The sequence below is a fragment of the Chelonoidis abingdonii genome, chromosome 10, assembly GCF_003597395.2.
Source record: "Chelonoidis abingdonii isolate Lonesome George chromosome 10, CheloAbing_2.0, whole genome shotgun sequence".
Classification (NCBI taxonomy): Eukaryota; Metazoa; Chordata; order Testudines; family Testudinidae; genus Chelonoidis; species Chelonoidis abingdonii.
Window position 1 is genome coordinate 63,037,381 of NC_133778.1, and position 27,057 is coordinate 63,064,437.

The 27,057-nt window shown below is 41.7% G+C and overlaps 1 protein-coding gene across 1 annotated transcript in view; it reads left to right on the forward strand.

The window, feature by feature from the left end:
- TMEM163 (transmembrane protein 163) overlaps positions 1-27,057 on the forward strand; it is a 178,208-nt gene that overhangs the window by 139,850 nt on the left and 11,301 nt on the right. Inside the window, exon 6 of the mRNA XM_032782564.2 lies at positions 12,588-12,699. Within this exon, the coding sequence (XP_032638455.1) occupies positions 12,588-12,699 (112 nt within the window). The remainder of the gene's footprint in view (positions 1-12,587; positions 12,700-27,057) is intronic.

Below are 27,057 nucleotides of genomic sequence, written 5' to 3' on the forward strand. Positions count from 1 at the left end.
GCGCACAAACACACACGGAGGCTTGGCAGAATTTGATTTTTTTAATAATTTTGACAGAGGTTTGTTTTTAAGCATTTTTTTGATTATCAGTTTAAATTTTCAGTTACATGGGGGAATCAGATAATTATTTAATGACAGTAGACACAGATTTAAAAAGTTAAAGTTTTATCACCGATAAAATACGAATTGTCAACATCTCATGTCAAAATACAGAAAGCAAATATTCTTAAATCAAACTCTAAAGTTCTCAAGCACCATTTTTATTACATTGCCTATTGGTAAATTGATTATTTTTTTCATCGGGTTGTGAGAGTGCAGTGAAATTGACATTTACCAATAAAAATGTAATCCTTCCAAGTCTGTATATACACATGCAAGCATACATATGTTTATACTGCTTATTAAAAGGTATTATTTATTTTTAATCTGCTCACTGGTGCATCTGTTTAGTTCTGTGCTGCTGTATTTTGATTTTTGGAGTAACCGCAATATAAAATGCTACGTTTTGTTCTGTGTTAATGTGGCTCTTACCGGTTGGTCCATGTGACGTCCTTCCTAAGACACTGAAATCTAGCCATTGCTGGAGGTGCAACAAAGTAGTAACATATCATAGTTCTGTAATTTAACATATGGCTTTGCAGTTTATCCAGTGCTAACACCTCCACATACATAATGTGAGTAGTTATGTAATTTATCATGTAGCTACCACTTGACATGTTATATAGCTATATAATTTACACACACACTCTCTCAACAGCATTTTAATTAATACGTATGTTTAGACCTAAAGATTTTCATTCCCCATTTAACTTTTATTGGTATGAGTTCTTCTTTGTTTTTTAACTTTTGCGTCCAACTGTAGAAGTGTGATCATCCTTGTGTCATATAAATGAAAGGAGGTTTACATCTCAAAGCTTTAGGAAAGATCCTACACAGTGCCCCGTGTTTCTCTCCAAAGAATAGAAGGAAACTCAGTAGATGTGTTCATTCATGTGTTGGGAGAAATATTGACACTCCATTCTTTTGATGTCATGGTGTCTGGAATCCTATTCAGTTTGCAGCAATTTCTTGATCTTGAACTACTAGAACTGAAAATATGAGATGAGAAACATTAGAACTCAACTCGATCTGAGCTGTCAAACACAGTCTCTGAATGTGTTAGCACTTAACCTTGGGGCTTCTCTGATGGAAATTACTCATCTTTGGGGTGGGGGAGGTTCACTCTGTTTTAATAATTAAATACTATTAGATAATATAATTAAATAAAATGCAATAATAAAGAATATGGTGGGTTATCACTTGACCTGATACCACACACTCTTGTCTGTTAAGAAGGCTAAAAGGACACATGGGGTTGTAAATCAATTTACATTTACTACTTGTCGGTGTTTGCAATTTCCCAGATAATAGTGTAACACAGGCAGAGTCAATGAAGTTTACTGTTTGTCCTTTTCAGTATGGCAAAGGACAACTTCTTGCAGGACTAAGCAATTATGGTCAGTATTTCTGTCACTTGCGATAGCACATTGGAGAAATAAACCAAAGACCTGCAATTCCTGAGTTCTAATTCTGACTCTTCTACTTATTTGCTGTGTGGCCTTGGGAAATTCACTTAATCTCTCTGGGTTGAATTCAGCGGTTGCAGAAGTTGAAGCAATGTTTTCTGAGCTAATGAGAGTTGCACCTCCTTATGCTAAGGCTAAATTTGATTGTCTCATTCTAAGTTTCTCCATTTGTAAAATCCAGAGTACAGTTACTCTTCCTCATATGGTTGGAACAAAGGATGAATTACATAATATTTGTAATGTGCTTGGAAAATGCACTGCACTAGATAAAAGTGTGGATTGTTATTGTTATTCAAAAATGACAAAAGGTTCAAAGTAAATTTTGTATCATGGTAACTAACAAATATTGTTCCAAAATTAAAATGCTAATACCTGTTCTCAAAATAATGACCAGTGAATCTCAAAAGGCTGCCCAAGTGGTGCAATGATAATACTTCCCCAGTTCATTGCGGGTATTGTGACAATGTTGTTAATGTTTGGGAGGCATGTAGCTACTGTAGTGCTGGTCATAAACGTGTTTAAACAGAGAGAGAATGAGTGATAAACATAAATGCTGATAAACATAAATGCTTTTCTTGTGGCATTTCAACACTTCCAGAAATATGGAGAAGCACAGAGAGAGCAAAGAGGGTGGAGTCTGTTGGAGGGTGAGATGTGTGGAAGAGGTTCAAGAGATATTGGAGGGGTGAGATGAAAGTGTGTGTGTTTAAGTTTGGAGTGGGAAGACGGTCTTTATAGTAACCAATATGAGCAGAAGATTTGGGTTTATGTTTTTCAGGACTGGTTTGCCTGTCCTTTATATATTATTTTTTCATCCAGAGATCTCAAAGAAGCTTTCTGAAAAGGCTTAATAATGTGTCGTCTCCTGTTCTTGCACCTGACAAACATGTTTTATTTGGCTGACCAAGTCCAGACCACTTGTATAATAACAACAACAGCTAGGATCATGCATCATTACTAAAATCCTCACAGTGGAACAGAGTCACATCAGTTTCTTGTTAATTTTTGAGTCCTGTCAACTACGTTTGGGTTTTTGGTTGGTTTTTTTGCAGGGGAGGGGGAGTGCTTTTGGGGCAGTTTTTGAGTCTCCAAAGCAGTCTTAGGAAGAAATAGGATCAAATTGTCCAGTCATCTAGCTGACATATGACAAATCCTTCTTTGTAGGCAGTGTGTGAGTTGGTTTCCCTCAGAGCGTCCTCTTGATTTGGTGCCCTAACTTCATTCAGGAAAATGGCATTCAATCATGGAGGATTTGGGGCCTCCTGTAGCATTTAGTACTTCCCGTTCAAGTTAACTTTCTCCTTGAGAAAATCCAAAGATGAACTGTGTCTACAGCCTGATAACAGATTAACCTAAACATGTCCTGAACATTGCAACATTGACATATTTAAGCTCTTCAAAGGCCAATAGGAAGATGAGTGGTTATCGGCATAGGTGCAGCCAAAAAAACATGGTGGCAAGAAATTCCTTTTCCTATTACTTGTTTGTCACCAGTGTAGAAACAGATTCAACCTACGGATGTAAATAACATGTAAAAACAATAACTATGTAACTGATTACATGGTTAAACTTTTAACCGGGAAATTAGAGGTGCAGGGGTGCTGCAGCACACCCATGTCTTAGGCGGGATCTTGGTTGTCAGGCCTGTGCCCTGGGGTCCCAGCTGCCAGCCCCAGCCCCAGGGTTCTTGGCAGCAGAGCCCCCGGGCAGAGTTTAATCATTAACAGAAACTGATAAGCATCAGACTTATTAGTTAACTGGTTAAACCTTTTCAACCTTAATTTGAACAGGGTTGGAAACAGAGATAGGAGTAATATAGAGGCTTTAATGGAGGGATTGCTCCATCTTCAGAGTAACGCCAACAAATTGGGATTCTACATTGACTCAGCATCCTCCAACGACAGATCACAAGTGCTAGGCCAGAAATATTGTAGCTTGATCAATGAGCAGGGATAGCCTTCTGGTTAAAGACCATCAGCCAAGATGAAGAAGGATTCTGATTTCCAAGAAGGAAAGGGCCTATTGAGATAGATTTGTACAGCTCTACGTGCATTGAGAGAGTACCACTGATTTTTTTTTTCTCCCCCAGGTTTGGGATACAAGCTAGGGAAGGAATTTCTTGATTGACAGAGAAGTCTGGCTTATTAGGTTAAATTTCCCTTTTTTGTGACACAAATAACTTTCTGGAAGTATTTTATGTAGATTTTAAGATCTTAGGGACAGGGACTGACTTCTTACGTGTCTGTAAAGCACTGAGAACATTATTGACAATATATACTTAAGGAAATAATCATGACTGGTTTAGGTTTCTCCTAGATGTTGACTACTGGATCGCTCAAGTGATTGATTATAGCATATGGAGACTTACACTTCAGGTCTAATCTGACTCATGCTGATAGCAAACGAAAGTTAGCATCTGTTTAGTGGCTTGTGTGAAATGAATTGGTGGTGTCAATCAACTTTCAGCTAGGCAACAGCAGACTCACTAGAGGGGCGTTTCTTTATATAAAGACAAACATTAATTTAAATGGCATTTTATATCCATTTGAAGTCAAAAGATATAGAACATGGGTGAGTTACACTGGCAGAGTGGGGAAGCTTGGAGCGCCATGTCTCTTGAACTGAAGATTTTGTTCTCTGGGTATTTTAAGCAGGCCTTTTTCATGAGTCCTAAATTCACTTTAAAAATGTTTTTATTGACTTCGTAGTTCCTAAATTTATGGCTTAGGCCACAGAATCTCTTGAAAGCTGCATTCAGAACATTATGTTTGTATTATTTCTTATGAATATTCAGATTCTATGGAATTGCTCCATTGTAGCACTTCAGCAGTACATATGCAAGTCTAGACATTCTCAAGATAATATTTGTACTAATAATAGATGATTCCATCTCTGTGTGAAGAGAATGCACATCTCCTTGACTCAGACACTGGATTGTCAGATTGTTTTCTGACAACGAAAGTGATTAAAATTCCTTCCTCTTTTGAAGCTAGCTTGTGAGACAGACCCTCTGGATTCTCAGCAGCTCCCTCCAGACTGATTAGTGAGGGCTTGCGGAAACCATTCATTATTTGGGATAAAATTTGATTGGGATTTGGGGGTGGTTTATGTTTGCATTGAAAACTGATGACTAATTATACATAAAAACCCACAGGTCTTTGAAATGGAAGCAGTAGTGTTTTTATTTCTTGGTACTTTGCATGGAGTGGTTATTAGTTGTACATGGTGTCAGATCTACAGATAATAGGGGATTAGGGCTAGCAGTAAAGAAAACTGGAGGGGGATGGCACAAAGGGAAAGAGTGGGGCAGGGGACAGTTTGGTGGCCCTTGTCACAGTTTCAGAGCAACTGCACTTGTATTCCCACACCATAGTCCACAAAGGGCACGTGCTTTAGGCTTCTGGGTCCCAGCCATCACTTTTCCTGGGCAGCAACTTGTCTCTCACTCCGCCTTGACTGGAGACTTTAAGGCTGCACAGCTCCCTGATCTATACTGTGATATCCTCAGCAAACCAGACAGCCTAAAAAGGCCAGTGCCTGCTATTTGCTTTCTCTGCAAGGGCTATGACAGTGTATTGTCCATAGTTATAAATTACCACATAACTCCTTCTAAACAAGTACGTGTATTCTTAAGGGGAAAGCATTAAAATAAAAGAAGCTACATGCATGCTAAAAGCTACCAGAGATCACCCCAACTCTGACCTAGGGTTCTGGAACTTTACAGTCCATCAAAACCCACAGCTGGGGTTTCTCCATGGTTACAAGTTCATAACCATCTCAGACCAGAAAGAAGATTGGGTCGATCAGCTATTTCTTGATACAGGTCAGGCCTTTGATCTTGGCTTTCTGTAACAGACAATCACCCTTGCCTTAGGCTTCAAGACCCTGGTTTTTTGTATAACCAGAGGTGGGTAAATCTGCATTAATAATCTCTGCCTAGGAATTCCCCAGGAAATCCACTTAACACTTAATGTCCCAGAAGTCCATACTTGCTTGGCACATTTTCAATACAATCTTTTGAACTTCCAGGTCTCCCATCTATCACATCTCCCCGCTGGAGAGTCTTGTGTACCAGTCAGACTAAAATAATACAAACACATAAGGAAATTGCTATATCTGTAACAGTCCTGCTTTCTTGTATTGACAGGCCCCCGAAGGAGCCATGTCCAACCCCCCTCAGGTGAGGGTGTAGGGGTGTGCGTGTAAAACAGTGGCAATGGGCAAACTGAATTTTGAATGAACAAATGCCACAAATTCAGCTCAGTTCAGGTTGTTTGCCCCACTGGTGCTGCCAGCAGCACCCCCAGTACCCATTCCGGGATGGGTCTCATGAGGAGGGAGAAAGGACATAGAAGAATAAGATCAAGAGAGGCATCTGTAGTCTCCTACCAGGCAGAGCTGATGTGCTCTTAGTGCCTGGTCTACTGCCACCAGGATGCCTCTCTTGATCTTATCTTTATATTTTCTTTTTCCCTCCTCATGAGGAAGAGAAAGGGGGTGAGACCCATACCTCATGGGGAAAGAGAAAGAAGAAATACTGTGTGTGTGCACATACACACAAGGCGGGACAGTGAAGACAATTCTTGTCTTGTCACTCCAACCGCAGGAGGAACTGGCAAAAGGTGATCCAAGCCCCACTGTATCTGACCCATTCCAGAGGCGCTGGGGAAGACTGTCCTGCTCCTGACACCCCTTCCATATGATGAGACACCCAACTGTTAGAGGGGTAGAGGGAAGAAGCTGTCTTTTCACCATTCAGACGGTAATGTTATTTGGGGAGGTGAGAGGGAGGCAGTCTGTACATCATCCAAACAAGAGGAACACCTTCCCCCCATATAAATATCAGCCAAATACAAATAATCATCTGTTTGCTGAACACGAATAAGCAGAAAGTGAAATGAGGATCTTGGAAGTCCCTCACCACATCCCAAAGATAGGAATGAATGGGAGGGACTGAAAGTAAAAAGAGGGGAGAGAAACCTGTGCCCTGCAAGGCAGCCACTGTATTACTCCAATTGTGCAGATATGAGCAACTAGGAACTGGTAGAAATTCTGTAGCCTGGAATTAGAAAGAAGCAAAAAAGATAAATATTAAAAACAAATAGCAGCTTATATGTAGTAACGGGGCTGGGGCGTTGTATTGGAGTTTCTTCCAACTACTAATCCAAAGGCTACTCAGAAGTGAAACATCTGAGGTGAGATATTGGTCGGACCCTTGAAAACATTTGGAAGGGATCCCTCTAGTGACAAACAACAGTGAAATGAAATCTTGAGGCTATATCCATTCCCTGCTTCAGACTCTTCCCTTCTCATATGAGTAACCACCCCCCACCAGGCAAACTTGCTTATGCTGCAGGGACTAAGCTAATTAACAGATGGTCACTGCTCTGCTTGGAAAGGTTGAGTTTAACTAAATGCAGCATGGACACGCAACTGTCATTATCCTGTTCTCACCTACTCTGGTGGTCAAAATGCACTTGGTTCAAGTATAGGGGGCTGCTGGATGGCTTTATCAAGGGGCAAGACTTGAGTGCTCCCCTTTCCTAGGAATAATTTCTCTCTGACAACTTAAAGAGCACAGTGTTTTAAAAGACATTAAATATTAACCCTAAAATGCAGAAATTACAGTCCATCTACACTGCAGCTGGGATCAGATACCTGTGTGCTCAAATAGCACACTAAAAACAGTGGTGCCAGTGGAGGGGGATGTAGCATGGCAGTTGGGTTCACCTCCCAGATCCCCAGGGAATGTACTCTGGTGGCTAGCCCGAGCTGCTGTCCATATTACCCCTGGCCACAGAGCTACATTTTTAGTGCACTAGCTTGAGTAGAGGTAGCATGTGTCTGTGCTGAGAAGTATGGTCCCTGCTATAGTGTAGATGTACCCTAAAAAATGCACTCAGATATCCTCACTTATGAACCAGCCTTGAATCAGTGTTCTAACCATGCCTTATAAGGCAGCCACTGAGTCACTCCAGTTATGCATCAGCACAAGGTTGTTTTGTACAGGAGGATTCTCATTGTTACGTGCAGAGAGCAGCTTGCACTTGTGTAGTTTGGAGAATGGCTGTCCAGCACTGAACCAGACTAAGTGTGCACTGATGTTTTATATATGAAATGATATGCACTTGCTCTGTCTCTAAAGAAATATAAGAGATGTGGGTACAGACACACAACATGGAGAGCAATGTAGGAGCAAGAGGAGAGGGAAACGGAAAAGGAAAGAGCCTCTATTTACCATGATGAGAAGATTCCATCATATGGAAATGTTCAGCATCTAAAATTTAATCTGTAACAATTCACTATGATGCTTTACTTAAGATTACACAGAGAGAAGATTAACAGTGAGACTGCGTAGATATGCTCCCCCCTTTGTGATTTTCAGATGCTAAGGCAAGAGGTACAAAGAAGGTGGGGCTGAGGGATGGTCCCAAGGGATCTCATGCCAGATGGTCAGGCTTATTTTATTAATTTAGATCTCTATTATTGTCTCTCTTCTAGTCATTTCTGAGAGGGACAAGTTAGTTTAGCGAGAGAATTATTTCACAGCCACAGAGTGACACATTTAACTCTCAGGTCCCTGTGATAATACATATTAGTGTATGCATCCGTTTAATATCCCTACCCCCAAAGCAACTGACCTGCAAGAACCCCTCCTTGTGCCAATAACTCCAAACATTTTAACTCCCCAAAAATCACTCCAATGGACTTCTCCCAGCTGCCAAACCCTACCACAATCTCCCTGACCCATAAAGCAGCTGCATAACCCTCCTGCCATCCTCTGCCAACTATTTTAACCCATCTCATCTCAGCTTTTGAATATTACTGCAACCTATCTCCTAGCAAGCAACTTGAGCTGACTCCCCTCATGCTACCTTCTCACCTATTGACACAAAGCTGGCACTCTCATCTCCTATCCTAGCTGCCAAACTCTTCCTCAGTCTTATCCACAAGACAAGGGCCCTGAGCTGACTCCACTTCCACCTGCCAAACTCTCCTGCTAGCTCTGAGCCAAGAGATGCCTCATTCTTCCTATCTCCAGGTATTGTGCACCTGGAAAATCAGGGAGCAATTTAAGGGATTAAGGAAAGTGGATTTAGAATCGGAAACCCTTTTACTTTTTAAAATTGTTCTCTTTCTCTCTAGTCTACCTATGTAATCTATAAAGTACTCAGTTGCCACAGTACCTAATGCCACTCGGTGGATATTGTTTAAAACTTTCATCTACTATCATATTAATTTAGGTACTGACAGGCAAACTGTGCTCTTTTGAAAATCTGGTGTTTTATGGGTTTAAACTAAGATCTTTGGGACAGGAACTCTGTTTTTTATTTTTCACTTTGTACATCTGCCATAAAAATAAGAGCTGGAAGAACATATCTGGTCACCCAGTCCACATCCCAATTCTTCTCCATCGTCAGATCCCCTATTCCACTATGTGAATAATTATAACAATATTGAAGTTGTGTTCTATAGTTCAATGACAAAAATAAAGTATGTAGAAATATTTTTTCGGAAACCCCTAGAAATACACTCACGTATTCAGTTTAGGAGTTTGTAGAAGTTATATCTATCTATCTATTTAGAAACCTGCCATTACACTTATATGTTATCCCTGGGTTCCAATACACTGACTAGACAAATTCCAATCACATTAGTAACACACAGGGCAGTCATAACAAATGGCAAAATACATTTTAGGCACGTGGATATGACAGAACATACAAAAAGTAAATTGAATTCAGGGCAAAAACCTATGCTACACATCCTCATATTGCTAAACACATTTAGCATCAAATCATAGCCTCTTGCAAAACAGGTCTGACACAGAAGGAACAAAACAAATACTATAAAATAGAAAGAATCACACATACATTTTTCAAGATTCTGAATGAATAGTTAGACTTGAATATCTCCTACATCAAGAATTCTCAGACTCTCACCACCTGAGATACTTAAAAATAGCCATGCTTGTTTATTGTGAACCTAATCCCACCATTCTTTGCAGTCACATCCCACAATCCTTTGAAGTCCTATTACCAAACCGTGCCTAGCTCTGACTAGCAGATTGAAGGAATTCTGGTTGAAGTGAGAAAAATGTCATCTTATCATATTCCCCACTAACTGGCAGAAATAGTATAAATACAGAAACCTATGCCATAGCACATCTTTGATTATACAGTGGAAAATTATTATGTTCATTTGACTTTGTAAACAAAGTACTAAGTGGTTGATCTGCACTTTTGAAGTTCAGTGTTCTCCCAAATGCTGGAAAAAGCAGGAAGGACATGCAAACAATCTATCATGTACTAAAACCTCAGAAAGCTACAGAAGCAAAGTGACCCACAGATTTCCACAATAAGGCTTTAATGGAAAGTAGTTCATCTTTGAAAGGATCACAGCTGGTGATCATGAAATCCACACTGTAACTGAAAACTTTTCCTGACAGTTCAAGTAAATCTATCACTTACGGAACATGCGCCTATAGGGGGAAAAAGCTGTAACTGTCCTAAAAATTATATCATCTTCCATTGCTATATGCAGTGGTGTTGTAGCCATGTAAGTCCCAAGATATTAGAGAGAGACATGATGGGTGAGGTAATGACCTTATTCTGTACCCCCTTAAAATTCTATCTTGTGTCCCAAAGCCATTCCCACCTGATTTAGTTTCCTAAAATTCCTTGATGTCCTAGGCTTGAGGAAACAACTAAACTTAAATCCTACCTCAAAAAATTCCAGTTATGCAGAGTTGTCTCATCTCAGCCCTAGGTCTTACCTTGGTGAACGCAATATAGGAGAGACACAGCATTTGCTCCACTGAGTCCTTCGTGAATTATTTCTTTGCATTTGCAGATGAAGTTTCACAAAACTAGGGCACATTTCATGCTCTGAAGAATGTAGATTCCTTAATAGAGAAATAAGATCTGATTTACTCTCTTCTTGAGCATCAGGATATTTGGTGAAATTCATCAAAGAATGAATGATAATTAATTGCACATATATAGAGGTGAAAATATCAATCTATATTTAGGATCAGCAGCTGAAGGGTTTTTTTCCTCCCCGAGTATATGAGGAAAATTGTCTTCATCTATAAAGAAATCCAAGGCATACCGTAAGCACACTGCTAGCTCCCTTTTAATTTGATTACATTTCTGATTAAATTTAACATTTAGAACTAATTAGGCTGTGCCCATGTGGGGATCAGAACTATTTAAACATGCTTCCCTGACTGCCCTGGATAGGGATGGCAGTTGGACAGCGATGTCAGTCAAACCATGCTGTGGACTATAGCATATGCAGATCTGACAGAAACTGACCAGGAAGAAATGCTGAAAGCCTGGCAGGTCTTGTCCTCATTGCACTCTTCCCACCTGTGGCAACAGTGAGAGTTCTCGTGCAGACACCTGCTGGCATTTTTACATCCTGTCTAATCTTACTTTGAGAAAAGACAGATGACAGCCAAGTGGGTACAATACCAGTGACCAATCTACACTCCCACTTATGGAGTTGTGCTACTTGACAGCTGATCATATGCTGCTGGTCGTATAGCCAGACCACCCTTACATACTCTTCCCACACCCATTTTCTGCTATAAACCTTACAAGGATTTCCACTGACAATGATCAATGGGAGGTAGTGGTGACTTGTGACTTCTTTGACCGATGAGGCACAAATCACAAAACAATTATTTCCACTCCAGTCCCTGTCCAATGTATACTTAGACAGTTATTAAAACCAGACCTTATTGATAGTGACAAAGCAGCAGGTGGTCCTTGGAGTTGGAGCCACCACTGCCATTGCTGGCACCCAGGCCAGCTTGGGGGTGGAGCAGCATGGGGCACAGGTCACTTGCTGGTTTAAACTAGAATAAATGGTGAATTCTCAACGTCTTTAAATCATGATTAGAGGGAGTCAGTAACTCAGCCAGAGGTTAGGGGTCTATTACTGAATGGGGTGGGTGAAGTTCTGTGGCTTGCAATGTGCAGAAGGTCACACTTGATAATCACGATGGTCCCTTCTGGCCCTAAAGTCTATGAGTCTAAATAGAATAGAAATGTATATGATTCCCAATTACACTTAGTGAGTTATTTAAAGATGTTATGCTTTTTTGTTCCCAGTGCCCATTGTACCTTCCAAATCTCTTTTTCCCTTTCCTTATGTCTTGTGTCATGGTAGTTGCCTCTGCTGATAACATGGGTGAGATGCGTCATGTTGATGCCAAATCCTGTTGCTGTCAGTGAGGATTTGTGCTAGAATATTTTTATCATAATCCCATGGTGCCATTGACATTGAGCTACTAGAACCTGCAGAGATGAAAGGACATCAGCAGAGATGAATCACACAAATCAAGACAGTTCTATTAACACTGTGTTGCAGTTATAAATGGGCTACAGGAGTCATACGTCACTGGAAGGATTTCAGTTGTTTGCGGTAGAGGTTTCTCATTCATTTGTATTGATGTCTTAACAGCTTAAACTAAGTGCCAAAGCAAAGTCAATGGCAGATTGTGAGACCCGGATTTCAGCTGCAGAAAACAGTAATTGATAGCAAAACTCCTATCGACTTCACTGGCACCAGGGCTTGGCCTTAATACACCCCCACCCCTTCCTTTTTATCTCAGAGGAAATTGTACACCCAGAAATGATGTTAAAATCATATTATGCAGATCAAAATCAACCAAAGTAAGGAAGCCAGGATGACTTTATAACTCAGTTAACAGATTGCTTCTTTGTATAACCATTGCATGAGTAGTAGCCTCCAGTCAAACCCAGATCAAAATATCCCCTAACTTTGAATAGTTTGGCTCAAGAGCCAAAAGTTTGTGCTTGGGCCCGTCATTAAACGTGTGTGATGAAGCGACTAGACACAGCAGAGCGAGCAAAGGGTGGAATGGAAATCGTTAACTCAGAAAGTCTTTTCCTTTGTTGGATAAGTCAGCTATTCCAAAATAGAATTTGACATTTAATGTACAGGACAACTATGTGTGGAAGACATACTAATATCTACCCTCTTCTTTTGCAGGATAACTTTCTGTTTAGTGTCTCCATTCTAAGTGGAATCCTTTGCTCTATTTTGGCAGTGATCAAATTTATGTTGGGAAAGGTCCTCACAAGCAGAGCACTGATAACTGATGGTGAGTAGGAAAATATCTCATTCCTCATACAAAATCATTCAGCTAATGTCACGTGGATTGAGAACTAGCTGAAGACTCAGGAACAAAGGGCAACTGTGCATGGCAAAATATTGAGATGAGAGCACTAATGGGTAATGGGGTATCTGAAGTTTAACACCATTCACTGTTATTATTTAGTATCTTACACAATTTGAAACAGATGATTTTAAGAAGGCTAAAGTGTTTAATGCCTGTTTTGCTTCAGTCTTCGCTCAAAAGGTTAATGGGGACCAGGTATTTAACACAATTAATATTAACAATAGTAGTGAAAGAACACAAGCCAAAATAGGGAAAGAACAGGTGAAAAAATATTTAGATATGTTAGATGTATTCAAGTCAACAGGGCCTGATGAAATTCATCCTAGGAAACTCAAGGAACTAGCTGAAGCAATTTTGGAATCACTAGCAATTATCTTCAAGAACTCCTGGAAGACAAGCGAGATCCAGAGGACTGGAGAAGGGCAAACATAGAACCTATCATTAAGAAAGGGGAACAAAGAGGACCGGGGAATTATAGACCAGTCAGTTTAACTTCAATACTTGAAAAGGTAGTGGAATAAATTATAAACCAATCCATTTGTGTGGAGCTAGAGGATAATAGGATTATAAGGAATAGCCAGCATGGCTTTGTCAAGAACAAATCATGCCAAACCATCCTAATTGCCTTCTTTGAGAGGGTTACTGGCCTGGTGGATAGGAGGGAAGCTGTAGTTAACACAGTCCCTCATAGGGGGACACAGACATTCTCATAGGCAAATGAAGGAAATGTGGTCTGGATGAAATTACCATAAGGTGGGTGCATAACTGGTTGAAACACCATACTCAAGTAGTAGTTCTCTGTGAAATGTCTGTGAGATATATCTTATGGAGTCCAGCAGGAGTCTGTCCTGGGTCCAGTACTGTTTAATATTTTCAAGAATGACTTGGATAATAAACTGGAGCATATGCATGTAAAATTTGCAGTTGACACCAAGATAGGAAGGGTTACAAGCACTTTGGCTAATAGGATTAGAATTCAAAATGCTTTGACAAATTAGAGAATTGGTCTGAAATTAACAAGATCAAATTCATTAAAGACAAGTGCAAAGTACTACATTTAGAACAGACTAATCAAATGCACAAATACAAAATGGGGAATGACTGGGTAGGCTGAAAAGATCTGGGAGTTAATAGTGGATCACAAATTGAATATGAGCCAACAATGTCATGCAGTTGTAATATAATTCTGGGGTGAATTAACAGGAGCATTATATGTAAGTAACAGTGGGTAATTGTTCCATTGTACTTGGCACTGGTGAGGAGTACTGGATTATTGTGTTGAGTTCTGGGTGCTCATCTTTAGAGAAGAGGTGGATAACTTGGAGACAGTCCAAAGGAAAGCAACAAAAGTGATAAAAGATTTAGAAAACCTGGCCTCTGAGAGGAAAGGTTAAAAAAACTGAGCACGTATAGTTTTGAAAAAAGACTGAGGGAGGACCTGATAAAAAACCTTCCAAAATGCTAAGGGATGTTGTAAAGAGGATAGTGATCAGTTGTTCTCCATGTCCACTGAAGGTAGGACAAGAAATAATGGCATTACTTTTCAGCAAGGGAGATGTAGTTTAGATATTAGGGGAAAAACTGTCTAACTATAGGGATAGTTAAGCACTACAGTAGGGGCTTCCAAGCAAGGTTGTGGTCTAGGTGTACACGGACCTGCCTCAATGCAGGGGCTGTCTGGATGACTTCTTGAGATCCCTTCTATGACACTGTTAATGGGATCACAAATGTTATTCCTTGGGATGAGGTGAACACCCAGTCAGAGAGAAATAATGCAGATTAGTTTAGAGAGACTGGAATCCTGGACAGAATAACGTGAGAGTCAACACAGAAAAATATAGAATAATACATCTGGGAAACACCAAACAAACAGAATTTAATGAGCGGGAGAACCTGGAAAGCGATAATACAGGAGGAGTTCAGAGGTGATACTGTACAGCAGATTAGACATGAATTTGAAGCAAAACAGAACAGTGTAAATTTGGTTGACATATCAGATTACATATATACTGTGTAGCTTGGTTGCAGACACAATTGGTACATTATCCTTGCCCAGTGGGCGAAATTCACCTCTGTCCTCAGAGCATAGTGACTTTATAAACAGATAACACTGGGAGTTGAGAAGATTGAATCTACCTTCCCCACCTTGGGCTGGAGCAGTAGCAGCCACTCATGCACTCACTCTGCCATGCAGAAGGTCACCAAATCACTCTTCCAAGCTGGTCTCTGTGGAGTGGGTGCAGTTCTCAGCTCAGTGGAGCCTCACTTGCTACTTGTACAGATCTACTCCTCAGCTATCCATCCCACACAACGGAACTACCATAGTTCTGATGCATTTGGGGTTCTTCTGTGCTCCCATTTTCATGGGTGAATTTCACTCACTGTGGATTTCTCAGTAGAAACAGTTGTTAAAAGCAGCTATTCACTTTAGCTACCCTGTTGAATGTGGATGGGTGGCATTCTTGCTGCCCCTGTTCTTAAAGGTGCAAATATGCTCAAGTGCTCTTTTTACAAACAAAACCAAAGAATGTAAAGCTTCGAAAAGGCCACAGGGATTTGCACTGTGGACAAGTGAATCCGCAATTATGGCTGGGATTTCACAGGAAGCTGCAAACCCCTATTAAATTTTATCTGTGAGAATAATGGTTCCTAAGTGAATACACTATATATACTCATGCAGCACATAGGAAATAATTAACAAATTATGTGAGTGTCATTTTGCTGCCCTGGGAGTTTCACCTTAAGGATCCTTATTTTTAACCCTCAACTTTAAGTTAACTCTAATGACTGCTGTATTTAGTTATGAACAATTATTTTATTTTGTTATCTATATATACTTCAAACCAGGGTTGGCTGTAGGCACTCACGAAGGAAGCAAGTGTTTGGGGTGGCCAATGGAAAGAGGCTACATGTCCGGGTCTTCGGCGCAATTCAGTGGCGAGCCCTTCAGTCCTGCTTTTCCTCTTAGATCTGCCGCCAAAGTGCTGCCGAAGAGGAAAAGAGGGAGCGAAGGACCTGCAGCCGAATTGCCACCAAAGAATGAAGTGGCACAATTGAGGTGCCATTGATTGGCTTTATCTTTTTTCCCCCCCGCTTCGCCACTTGGAGCAGCAGAAAAGCTGGAGCCGGCCCTGCTTCAAACACACCCAAAGTGCATGAGTGAGGTGCAGACAGACATACAGGATGGCCTTGGGCCTTGCCGTTAAGAGATTACAATCTAGAAACAAAAAACATCCTAAAATGGGCCAAAAAAGAGAAGGGGAAGGAATGTAACACATGAGTGCAGAGGTGGGGACTGGCCATTACCTTGCTGAGTCCATGATTTTTGTAGCTTGTTTAAAGCTGAATTTAATTTCCTTCACTCCTCTCGCTTCTCTGGCCACCCTGGCACACTGACCTTGAATGTCACTGACAGACTAGTGGGTCTAAATGGGTACGGGAGCTTTCTGTGGAGCCTCACTTGTCCCTGGAGACTTTAGTCTTAGAATTTCCTCACCCCTCCATCCCGCATCCCACTCCAGCCAACTAATTTCCATTCTGTGTTTTCCCCACAAACCTCCCCTGTCCATCTAGAGGCTAGTTTTAGCTCTCCCCATCCATCTCCAATTTAGTCCTTAGCTATATTCATCCCTGGTAACTAACCCGTGTCTCACTTTTGCGAGTCTTTTTCCCCCTTAACTAATTCCTTTCCCACCAGACTGAGACCTCTCAGACCTGCTACAGACACCTCCCTCTTAACATCCTCTTAGGACTGTTCACTGAGTCCAGAACTATGAGGTCATGAGGGACTGCTGAGGTTATTAAGTCATGCCCCCTGGTGTGGCTTTCAGCAGCTTCTGGCCACGGCCACCTGTCTCTCCTATGGAAAACCTTAAAGGAACCACATCACTGGGAGGTGATGAAGGACCTGCTTGGTCAGTGGGAGGGGACCATGATGTGCCTTCATCATTCAGAGAAGTTCTTATAGTCATCATCTGTTGCGGTCTCTGCTCCTTATAAATTTCACATTGTAATGTTAATGTTATGGCACCTTCTCTGAGCTCTTTACAAATAGTAAAGAAATAAGCCTTAATCCCTCTGACTGAGTGTGCCTTAGCCTCATTTTGCAGATGATGATACTGAGGGATAATGTTACCAGTAGGTTAGTTTCCCGAAATCATACAAATTAGAGTCAGAGCTGGGAATAGAACCCACATCTTTTGACCCCAGACATACCATCATGGTGGCTCTGGTCATAGTTGATTCAACATGTATTTCATTTTCCACCGCTACACAAGTCTTTAGAACCTGAATTTCAGGCTGCAATACCAAATAATTATTTGGGTTACCATAGGTTCCAGCTTTCACAGTGCAGTCGGTTGTATACTTAAGCAAACTGCCTCTCTGTTTTCCCTTCTTCCCTTAATTTTACGTGACATACAAAGGCACTTAGGTGCATAGGAAGCAATTGAAAGACAAGAGAGACACAGGATTAGGATGTTGTTGTCTCCATAACAAGTAAACACATTGTTATTTTAGTGCTATTGTATGCTTGACAGGCAGCGTGACCCTTGCATGTTATATTTCTTACACAGAAGTATGAACTGCAGCCTTGACAATAGTCTATTTTACAGCATATGGGCTCCCCAGCCACTGAGTGCTTATTCTTAGTATGCAAATAGAATTCTCATGGGTCTTAATGTTGAGGAGATTTTCATTCATAAAGAGCCAAATCCTGTTTGCTTTACTCATCTGAAACCCCCATTGGGAGGCACATGAGATGAAAGATGGATGGCAGATTACTGGGAGTTTTACATGAGTAAGACAAGAGGTTCTTGTCCCAGAGGGTTCACATCTATGTGTCTTTCAAAATGAGGATCTGACTCTTAAGGTCTTACTGTCTTTTTAAAAATATTTCAATACAACAGGCCAGATCCTAATCTCAAAAACACTGGTGCAAACCCAGAATAACTCCACTGAAACTAGTTGCTTGGAAGAAATTGGTTTGAAGTAAATGATGTTACTCTGGATTTACCAAGGTGTATCAGGTGTAACCCCGTCCACACTGTGTCATGGCCCACGGCTCTCAAACCTGGGTCTGCAGAATTCATGGGAGCAGCCATGCTCCAACCCTCCACCTGGCAGACTGCTGGCAGTAGCTTACCTGAGAGCCTCGAAGCCCAGCTCCAGTGTGACGCTCCATCCCTAGGTCTAATTGTCAGAGTTCCAGAGCTGATTGGCCTGCTGAGCCTATTTAAACTGGCAGGAGGAACAGGAAGTTCTCTGAACAACTGGGCTCCACTCTGCTCTGGAGCGTGTGCCTTGTGCTCCCTTACATTTGCTCCTGCTCCTTTTTCCCCGGCTTGATTTCCGGCATTCTAATCTAGCTTCACTGCTGGCATCTGACTTGTGGTTCCCGACCTCCAGTTTGTTTCCTGCCTCTGACTCCCTGATATGGCCTGACTCTGGTTATCAACTTGTGGTTCTGATCTCCGGTTTGTCTCCTACCTTTGATCCTCAGTATCCTGACCCAGCAGACTCTTGACTCCTGTCTCATGACTTTGGACATTGACTCCCAGTACTGGGTTTGACTGCCCATGAGCTGGCCATTACACAAAGTGAATATATATATATATATATATATATATATATATAAAATCTATCAATGGCCTAGCATTGTGAAGACTCAGTAATGCTAGCAATGGTGGATGCATTAGTGTAGACTTGATGCAGGGTTATTTTTAACCACTCCCCTCTGTGGGTTTCAGAGCCTGAGATGGAACATCTACTCTGTTATTTTTAGCCCTGTAATGCAAGGCCCACAAGCCCAAAGCAATTGATTCATAGTCACGGATTTTCTTTTTTGCAGTGTAGACATTCCCTGAACTGCCTCACCCAGTTATAGAACAAACTTTAAAACAGGAGGAGATATAGCCCTTAAAGCCAGTGGAATTCATTTCATAAAATCTTTGGGATCAGCCACATAGCTACAGGAACCCAGAACTTCCTGCACACATATATAAAAGTGACATTTTCTCTCTCCTCTTTAATTTGGATCCTTACAGCTAGAGTGCTGAATAGAGTTGGGTTAGAAACAGTTTTCCTGTCCTGTGAGAATTTGAGATTTAGGGGGAAATATCCTGTTCTGAATCAGTCAAAATCTAAAAAAAATTAATGAATCAGAAATCTTCCCAGTTTGGGGGATTGGGTCAAAACGTTTTGTTTCAATAATTTAGAAACATTTCATTTCAATTTGGACTTCATTTTAATTTTTTTGGCATATATAAATTTAATTTTCCAAGATGAAAGTTGTTTCAAACCAAAAATGGAACATTTTGGTTTGAAAATGTTGAAATTGGATGTTTTGACAATTTGGAAACTTTTGTTTTTCAAAAAATTTTCAAAACAGGAAATTCATTGAAATTGACCCTTTCCCACAAAAACTTCTGGTTTTGACTAATAGTCATTTACTGACAAATTGTTGTGAAGCTCTGGTCTTGAATGAATCCGTTGCTTGGCAGAAATGGCGCGGAAGTCTCTCGCACCCCAAATTATATCCTTGTGTTAATTGTATTGCTTCTGATTTGGAGCCTGCTCACCTCTTGATTAGAAGAAATGGGGACCAAACTATAATTTCCTCAGTCTGTCTGTCTGTCTCTCTTTTAGTGGGATTTTAGAAAATGTAGCAGGGTGATATTGCGGGTGTGGTAAAATTGCATCTTCAGCAGGATGACTTTATTTTTAATATATAAAAAATGAGGGGAGACAGTGCTAGCCATCAGTCAAGACACTGATTTAGCACTTTCCTTACTTGTCAGTTGTTAGCAGTTTTTCTGTTTCCTACTAATTTACTTCCTGCTATGATAGGCTGTAGAACCACAAGCATCTTTATTAGAGCAAAGGGAATCTATTATTTTCCGTCTGAAACAGGTTTTTTTTCAAAACAGCAAAATCTCTCTCAGATGTGTAGCTCCTTATTAAGGCTAATTGTTTAGAAAGCTTTTGCTTTACTGCAAGATTTGATAATCATAGCTCTTGAAAAATCTAAATTCATTCAGTGCCAGCAGGACAAACTATTACTATTTATCCAGCAAAACGTTGTAGGTGTGCACAGCCCTTTGCAGACTAAAAACAGATAGGGTGCCACGATGCCTTTCCTGAAGAGCTTAAATGCCATGGGCCAAATTCAGAGAGAAGATGCAGACCTGCAACTCCGGCTGACTTTTGTGTGAGTTCCAGTAGCCTGATACCTGATAGAGTCAGAGTTTAAGGCCAGAAGGGACCACTAGATTGTCTAGTCCAACCTCCCATATATCACAGACCAAAAAACACCCCTGCATAAGCTCAACAACCATAATTAGACCAAAACACTACAACCCTCTGGAGACTACACCGTAGAGTGGCACAAGCAGTGATCAGGAGGGACTAAGGTGGCACCAGTGCCTGAGGGCCCTCCAATGACAGGGAATTGATTTGGTGATATATACCCAGATGATCCTAGCCTGTGACCTGTCAGGATTGGGTTCTCTCTCTCTCATGCTGCATGGAATGATCTTTCTGAATTAATACACAAGGCCACTACCATTTTCATCCTCAACATCCACTTCTGCAGTAATGCCTGTAGAAATCAGGCACTGAAGGATGCTTTGATTGAATGAGTCGGGGCAGAGGGTTTCATTTACTTAGATGGTTCCAAATCTGAAAATGTTTAACTAACTACTAACTGCAGGGTACTATCTTCTCCCTGCTCCCTACCCATTTCCATCCTGTTGTGTCTTACATTCTGTTGATGCATCTTGTTTCAAATTAGGGCTTGAAGTTATACCAATATAAGCTGAAGTGTGACTTTAAATTGATATAGTATTACTTACCAGTATACCGTGGACACAGTTATTCTGGAATGAGTTGTTTCTTTCAGTTTAGCTTGTCACACGGAAGGAGTTTAAACTAAACTGAAAAAAGCCACTTTTATTCTGGAATAAGAATGTCCACATGGGGAGTTATACCAATGTAGCTATAGAGGTTTAACTATATCAGTATAATTGTACCTGTGTAACTAGTGAAACTTTCCCATGTAGACAAGACAACTCTTACGCTGTCGGCTTATCAGAGCAAGCTGCATTTCTGCTTCTATATTTGTATAGCAAATAGAACATGGGGGCCTGATGCAGATTGAGGCCTCTGGATTCTACCTTCACACACGTAATTAACTATGGTCTTTTGATTTCTATTTGTAGACTGAAACAAGAAATTTGTTTGTATTCTCAGCTATGCCGCTGAAATACTGTGTGCAAGTTACATGTCCTCTCGTGGCTTAGTTTTCTTATTTGTGAAATGCATTTAATACAGAGATCCCATGAATCTTAATGTACAATTATAGTGAGAAAAGTGACTGTAAAAATAACCCAATTTTCATCCACAGATCTTCTGTTTCTTTTGTCACATCTGTTGAAATTAGTTACAAACAAATTTTTTACTGTCTCTCCCTCCCCTTTTTTTTAAACTGCCCTCGACACTGCTTAGCCAGCATAATGATGGGAGAGTATTCTTGTCTGGCTTGCACATCAGTTGAATTTTTAACAAAGTTCTAAATGCAGAATCTTTATCACCAAGGCAGATGTGTGAGCCAGAAAGAACAAAGCTTGACTTTCAGATCTCAGTAATGTGTGTGTGGTGGCGGTAGACAGCTTTACAATTGTAAACTCAGTAATTGGCTACTGAGTCATTGAGAAACATTTAATCCCTCAACGCCATTTCTAAAGTCACTCTTTTAAGTATAAATGACTGTTTGTAAAATGCTTTTGGATCCTCTGGCGAATGGTTCTATATTATAATTATTATTTGAATAGCAGTAATGCCTGTGAGCCCCAGGAATGGATCAGGCCCCACTGTGCTAGGTGCTGTATGAACCAAGAACAAAAAGATGAACATTGCCCCAAAAAGTTTAGTCTACATACATGGCAAGAGCTGGATACGGCAGACAAGGGGAGCACAAGGAAATAATGAGACAATATTGCTCAGTATGATAGGCAATTGCCTCAGCATACCAGCCGCTAGGCAATATCAAGATTTTGTTAGCATCATGGCAGAGGAGAGTTTTAAGGAGAGATTTGGCGGAGGACTGCAAGGTAATTTGTCCCCTCCCGAACATGAGGGGCAGCATGGGAGGAAACACTAAAATGCTTGTTTGAAAATTTAACAGGTATGAGAGATGCTAGGTGGGATGGCGATATGCTGTGAAGGGCCTTGTAGTGAAGACAAGTAGCTTATGTTTGAGGTGGTGGAGAAAGGGGAACCAACTGAGAATGCAAAGAGAGGGTTGACATGATCAACATGAGGAGCCAGAAAAGGCAAATGTTAGGATTCAGCCTCAATACAGTAACTCCTCAATTAAAGTTGTCCCAGTTAACATTGTTTCGTTATTAGGCTGATGATCTATTAGATCTATCAAAATAGCAGATTTTGAATGGATATAACTGGCTCAAGTTTGCATTAGTCAAGGCCAGAGAAGAGAACGTTGCAGTAGCCAAGATGCTAAATGATGAGGGACCTAGATAAGAGTTTTAGCTACATGGATGGATAGGAAAGCCCAAATTTTAGAGATGCTATGCAGAAAAGAATCTGTAAGATTTAGACACAGCCTGGGTGTGACGATCTACAGAGAGGGCTGGGTCAAAGACAACACCCATGTTACAGGTATAGACGAGGGCAGCTCACCATATATAGCATTATTGTATTAGTGTAAAAATATAGCCTCTATAGACCCTATGGTGATAGATGAGATAGAAATGCCATAAGACATGATAGGAATATTATTACAAATTATCCACATCTTCAGCACTAGCAATATGAGGGACGTTATCATCAGCTCCTACCTGTCACAGGATGTTTCATTGGTGATGAACAACAGGGGATTGAATGTCTTATTACCATGCAGTGGAATACAAATGATGTGTAGAGAAAACACGTAATGTGCTATGTAGTTTGTGAAGTCTTCATCCCAGAGACTTTGGAAATAACACTTCCACTATGGAGCTCTGGGAAACTCATTCTCAAGTTGTAATTTTTTCCCATTAGCATTTATTAAAGATTTTGAACTACAAAATATAGAACCAAGAAACAGTGACGTACTGAAAACATCTTTCCCCAGCCCACACCAACAGCCCCATGCCCCCACAGTAACAACTCCTAAATCCTAGAACAGAAGAACAAACACCAGCAGACAGTTAAACAGTTCATTTATTTATTTTCAGAGATAAATTACATAGCAAAATACAGAATGAAAACAATGAGACATTTTAAGATCAAATTTCATTCTTCAACAGGTAAATAATATATGCAACCACCAAACGAATGCAGTTGTACAGGATTTTTGTGGAATAAGAGTGACATCTTGTGGCCAGCTCAGGAAAGTAACTCAGAGGTCTACATTTCACGTGGGACAGTGCTTTTCTAAAGCAGTAGTCTCAGACTTAATATGTATCATGCTGCATCACCAATCAAGAGCGCATTGTTTTCTTCTACATTATAATGCAAAATGTAGCACCATTGTGGGCATTCTGCCATCACAAAAGACTATCCAGTAGGCTATTCCAGGAAGCTCGCCAAGCAAACTTTTTGAATCAGATTCTTCCCACAAATACTCACACACAGTTCTCATTGACTACAGTGAGAGTCATGTTCATTTTTCTGAGGGCGAGACCGAGCCCTTGAAGTTGAACGTGTACAAAAATATTTGTCCATATTGTGTTTTATTAAATGCAAAACTAGTATTAATTCAGTGTGGTGAGATCAAGCACTCAAAAGGCAAATGTTAGGATCCAGCCTCAGTACAGTAACTCCTCACTTAAAGTCGTCCCAGTTAACATTGTTTCATTATTAGGGTGATGATCTATTAGAGAACATTCTAGTTTAAAGTCACGAAAAGTTCCTTTATATGGTTGTTTGGCTTTCTCTGCCTGCCTGCCCATTGCTTCTGCCAGGAAGAGACCAAGGCCCCGACCCCGCTCCCTAGAAGGAGTGCCAGGGGGGTGGAACGGGGCAAGACCCTGTGCCCCAACCCCGCTATGCCCCTGCCTCAACCAAGCTTCACAATCATTATTGGTGAGTACAGTATTACATTGTTTAAAATCATTTGACATATAGTGTATATGTATATAATGTTTTTTGTCTGGCAAAAAAAATTTCCCTAGAACCTAACCCCCCTGTTTACATTAATTCTTATGGGAAATTGGATTCACAATATCGTTTTGCTTAAAGTAGCATTTTTCAGGAACGTAACTACAACGTTAAGTGAGGAGTTACTGTATTAAGTCATCCACCTTACACTCAGTGTATATTTAATCATATTAATTAATAGGAAATATACAATGCTAGAGCTACCTTGAACTAGTTTGCTGACTTTGATCTGGCAACCTTAACATTACCATTATGCTAGCATTTCTTTTTTGTAGTAGCTGCCTGTGTAGAGGTTAAAAGTCTACTGATGTTATCTAATTTGGATTCTCCCTTCTGTCAACCAAAACCACTATCAAAGATCCCTAATAACCTCTTCCTGTCTATATCTCAGAATATATATTCCTTCCTGGTATGCACCTTCTGCCTGACCCAATCCCTGAGGTCATGGAGCCAAATGCCAGCTCCAGCATCTGACAGATGAACTCCATCCCCTTCCTAGAGGGCTCAGGTCTATTGTATCTGATATCGCCATGTGCTATCCCCATCAGCATCCCACCACACCCAAACTCTCGAAATGATTACGGCTACCTCAAGGTTCACACTTTTTCTTGCTCGGTTGACATGAGCTGGCTCATTGATCCTGCACCAAACTCATTTTGCAAGCACCAGATTGAGTGTCTTGCAGGAAGAGCTCCACATCCCTCTGTATCGTAGTCTCTAAGTTTAACCCTGTGCAGTCCCCAGGACCATTGCTGCCCTGGTGAATAGTCAGGACCATCAAGTGGCTGTAGCTTGGCTATTGAGTGCTGAGACCAGCTCACGCGTCATCATCTGTCATACCACTGATGGCAAATGGCTTCAGCCTTGCAGCTTAGTTTCAGCCCACTTGCTGACATGGCCAACGTCCAGCCACAATTGCTTAATCCAACATCAACTAGCAGCATCAATGAGTGATGGGACCAGCTCATGCCCCGTTGGCCATACCATCAAAGGCCAATGGCTTCAGTCTTGCAGTGCAATTATGATGCAGCTGCTCTGCTGCCTGGCCAACATTCACCCCAAATGCTTAATCAACCCATCATCAACGAGCAGCATCCATGACTGCCAAGAGCAGTTCTTATCCCATCTGCCATACCCAAAGCAGCTTGCTCTCACAGCATGCCTATCCTGCTTAACCCACTGCATATGTACAGCTTCAGCCTTGAAGCCCAGCAGCGATCCACCTGGCTACCTTCTTGCAGGTCCAATGCACTATAGAGTGTCTGCAAATTCAAACATCGACTACGCTTTGGATATCTTCTGGGTTCAGAAGCGGAGAGGGTTAGTTACACTTAATGCCAGTCCCAGCAACCTCTCCCCTGGGGTGGACTCAAATTCTGTAACAATTTGATTTCTAGTGTCCTATAGCCTGAACCTAGCAATAGTCAAAGCCCTCTGATGCTGCTGTTGTCCCTGCCCCAGTCCTGAAAGAATATGAGCTAAAGTTAGCTGGATTGCGACTGCAGCAGGGCAAAGCTTTATTTATTACTGCAGCAACCTGGTGTCTTGTCAGGAAACTACTATCACGTGCATAAACAGTGGGTCTGGCTCTTGGTTCCATCTGGCTAGGAAAGCTTTGAGTGCCCTTACAGAGCACAGGCATTCATCTGCACATTTCCGTATCACCATGGAGCAGTGACTCTAGGGCCATGATTGCTTGACAAAGTGGCATAAAGGAATCCTTGCCCATCTCTGAGGCCACCACTCAGTGCATCCATGAGGGCTGGACTGGGGCTCCCCAGGGAACAAGAAGGGAAACCTCTTCTAAGGCCTCTGGCCACTCCCATTCCCCTCTCCCCCCACAGCGCCAACCCCTGCTGTAGCTGCCCCAATCCTCCTTCTGTGCCTTATTTCAGCAGTCATGGGCTGTCCCTCTCTGAGTGGGGGTGGAGGGAGCAGGGCCAAGTGCTGTCCCCTGACCTCAACACCCTCCCCCATGAGGTAAGAGTGGGAGGGGAGTTAGCATCTTTCCAAGTCCCAAGTGAATGGCTCTTGGAAGAGATGCTTAAAATGCCCCCTGCCACACCATTGGTAGCCTCCTCTGTCCCGTGTCCCCCAACCTACTCCCCCATGAGCAGGGTGAGGAAAAGGGCAGCAGCACCATGGACAGTCCTGGCAACAGAACTCAGGGAGCCAGATGTTCCCATGGCAGCAGCAGCCACCCCACACATCCCCATCTCCCAGCAGCAAGGGGAGTCAGTGGTGCACTGCTGAGTCCCCTGAAGCTTCCTCTGGTTTGAATTCTCTGCAGCTCTGGAAGCAAGCTGCATCAATACCCACCCACCCACCCTGCAGGGCTCCTACTCTTCGGGCAGGCTGTGCCTCTAGGTCAGGGAACCAAGTGTCTGACCCCCATGACAGGTGAGACCTCTCCACCAGAGTGCATCCCCAGAAGCAGGGAGGGGCAGTCCCAGAGTGCCTATCTTTCCTCTGGGCACTGCGTTGCCTGGCTGTAGAAGCCACCTCAATTCTTCTTTGTCCTGGAATCCCAGAGTTGGGAACCTAAGAGAGTCCATGTGCTGGCTCTGATCCCATGATTCTTGCAACTTTGCCCACAGATATGCGTGCTCTAGGCAGCAACAGCTAACCAAAGAGTAAGGGTACATCTATGCTGCAATGAAAAACCCCTGGTACATAATATCAGAGTTGGGTCAACTGAGTTGGGCTGGGCTAAAAACTGCAGGGTAGATGTTTGGGATTGGGCTGGAGCCTGAACTCTGGGACTCTCCCCACTTGTAGGGTTTGAGGGCCAGGACTCCAGCCCAAGCCCAAATATCTACACTGCAATTTTTAGCCCTGCAGCCCAAGCCCCAGGAGCCTGAGTAGCTATGCAGTGGGTCTTTTACAGCAGTGTAAATATACACAAAGAGGCTTTTGAAAAACACCTAAGCTTAAGTAGGCAAGGAGAGGCACACAACCACCAATTAACTAGCCCCATCGCCCTTTGCCCAGCCGATAGCTAATCAGAGAACCAAAAGGGAGTTTGAAGGGGCAGAGGCTCCCTACCTGCTGCACATTTTGGACTTCTGTCCTACTCTGCTGTCAAAGTCCCTCCCCCCACTCTAGGCAATAAGGTATTTTCAA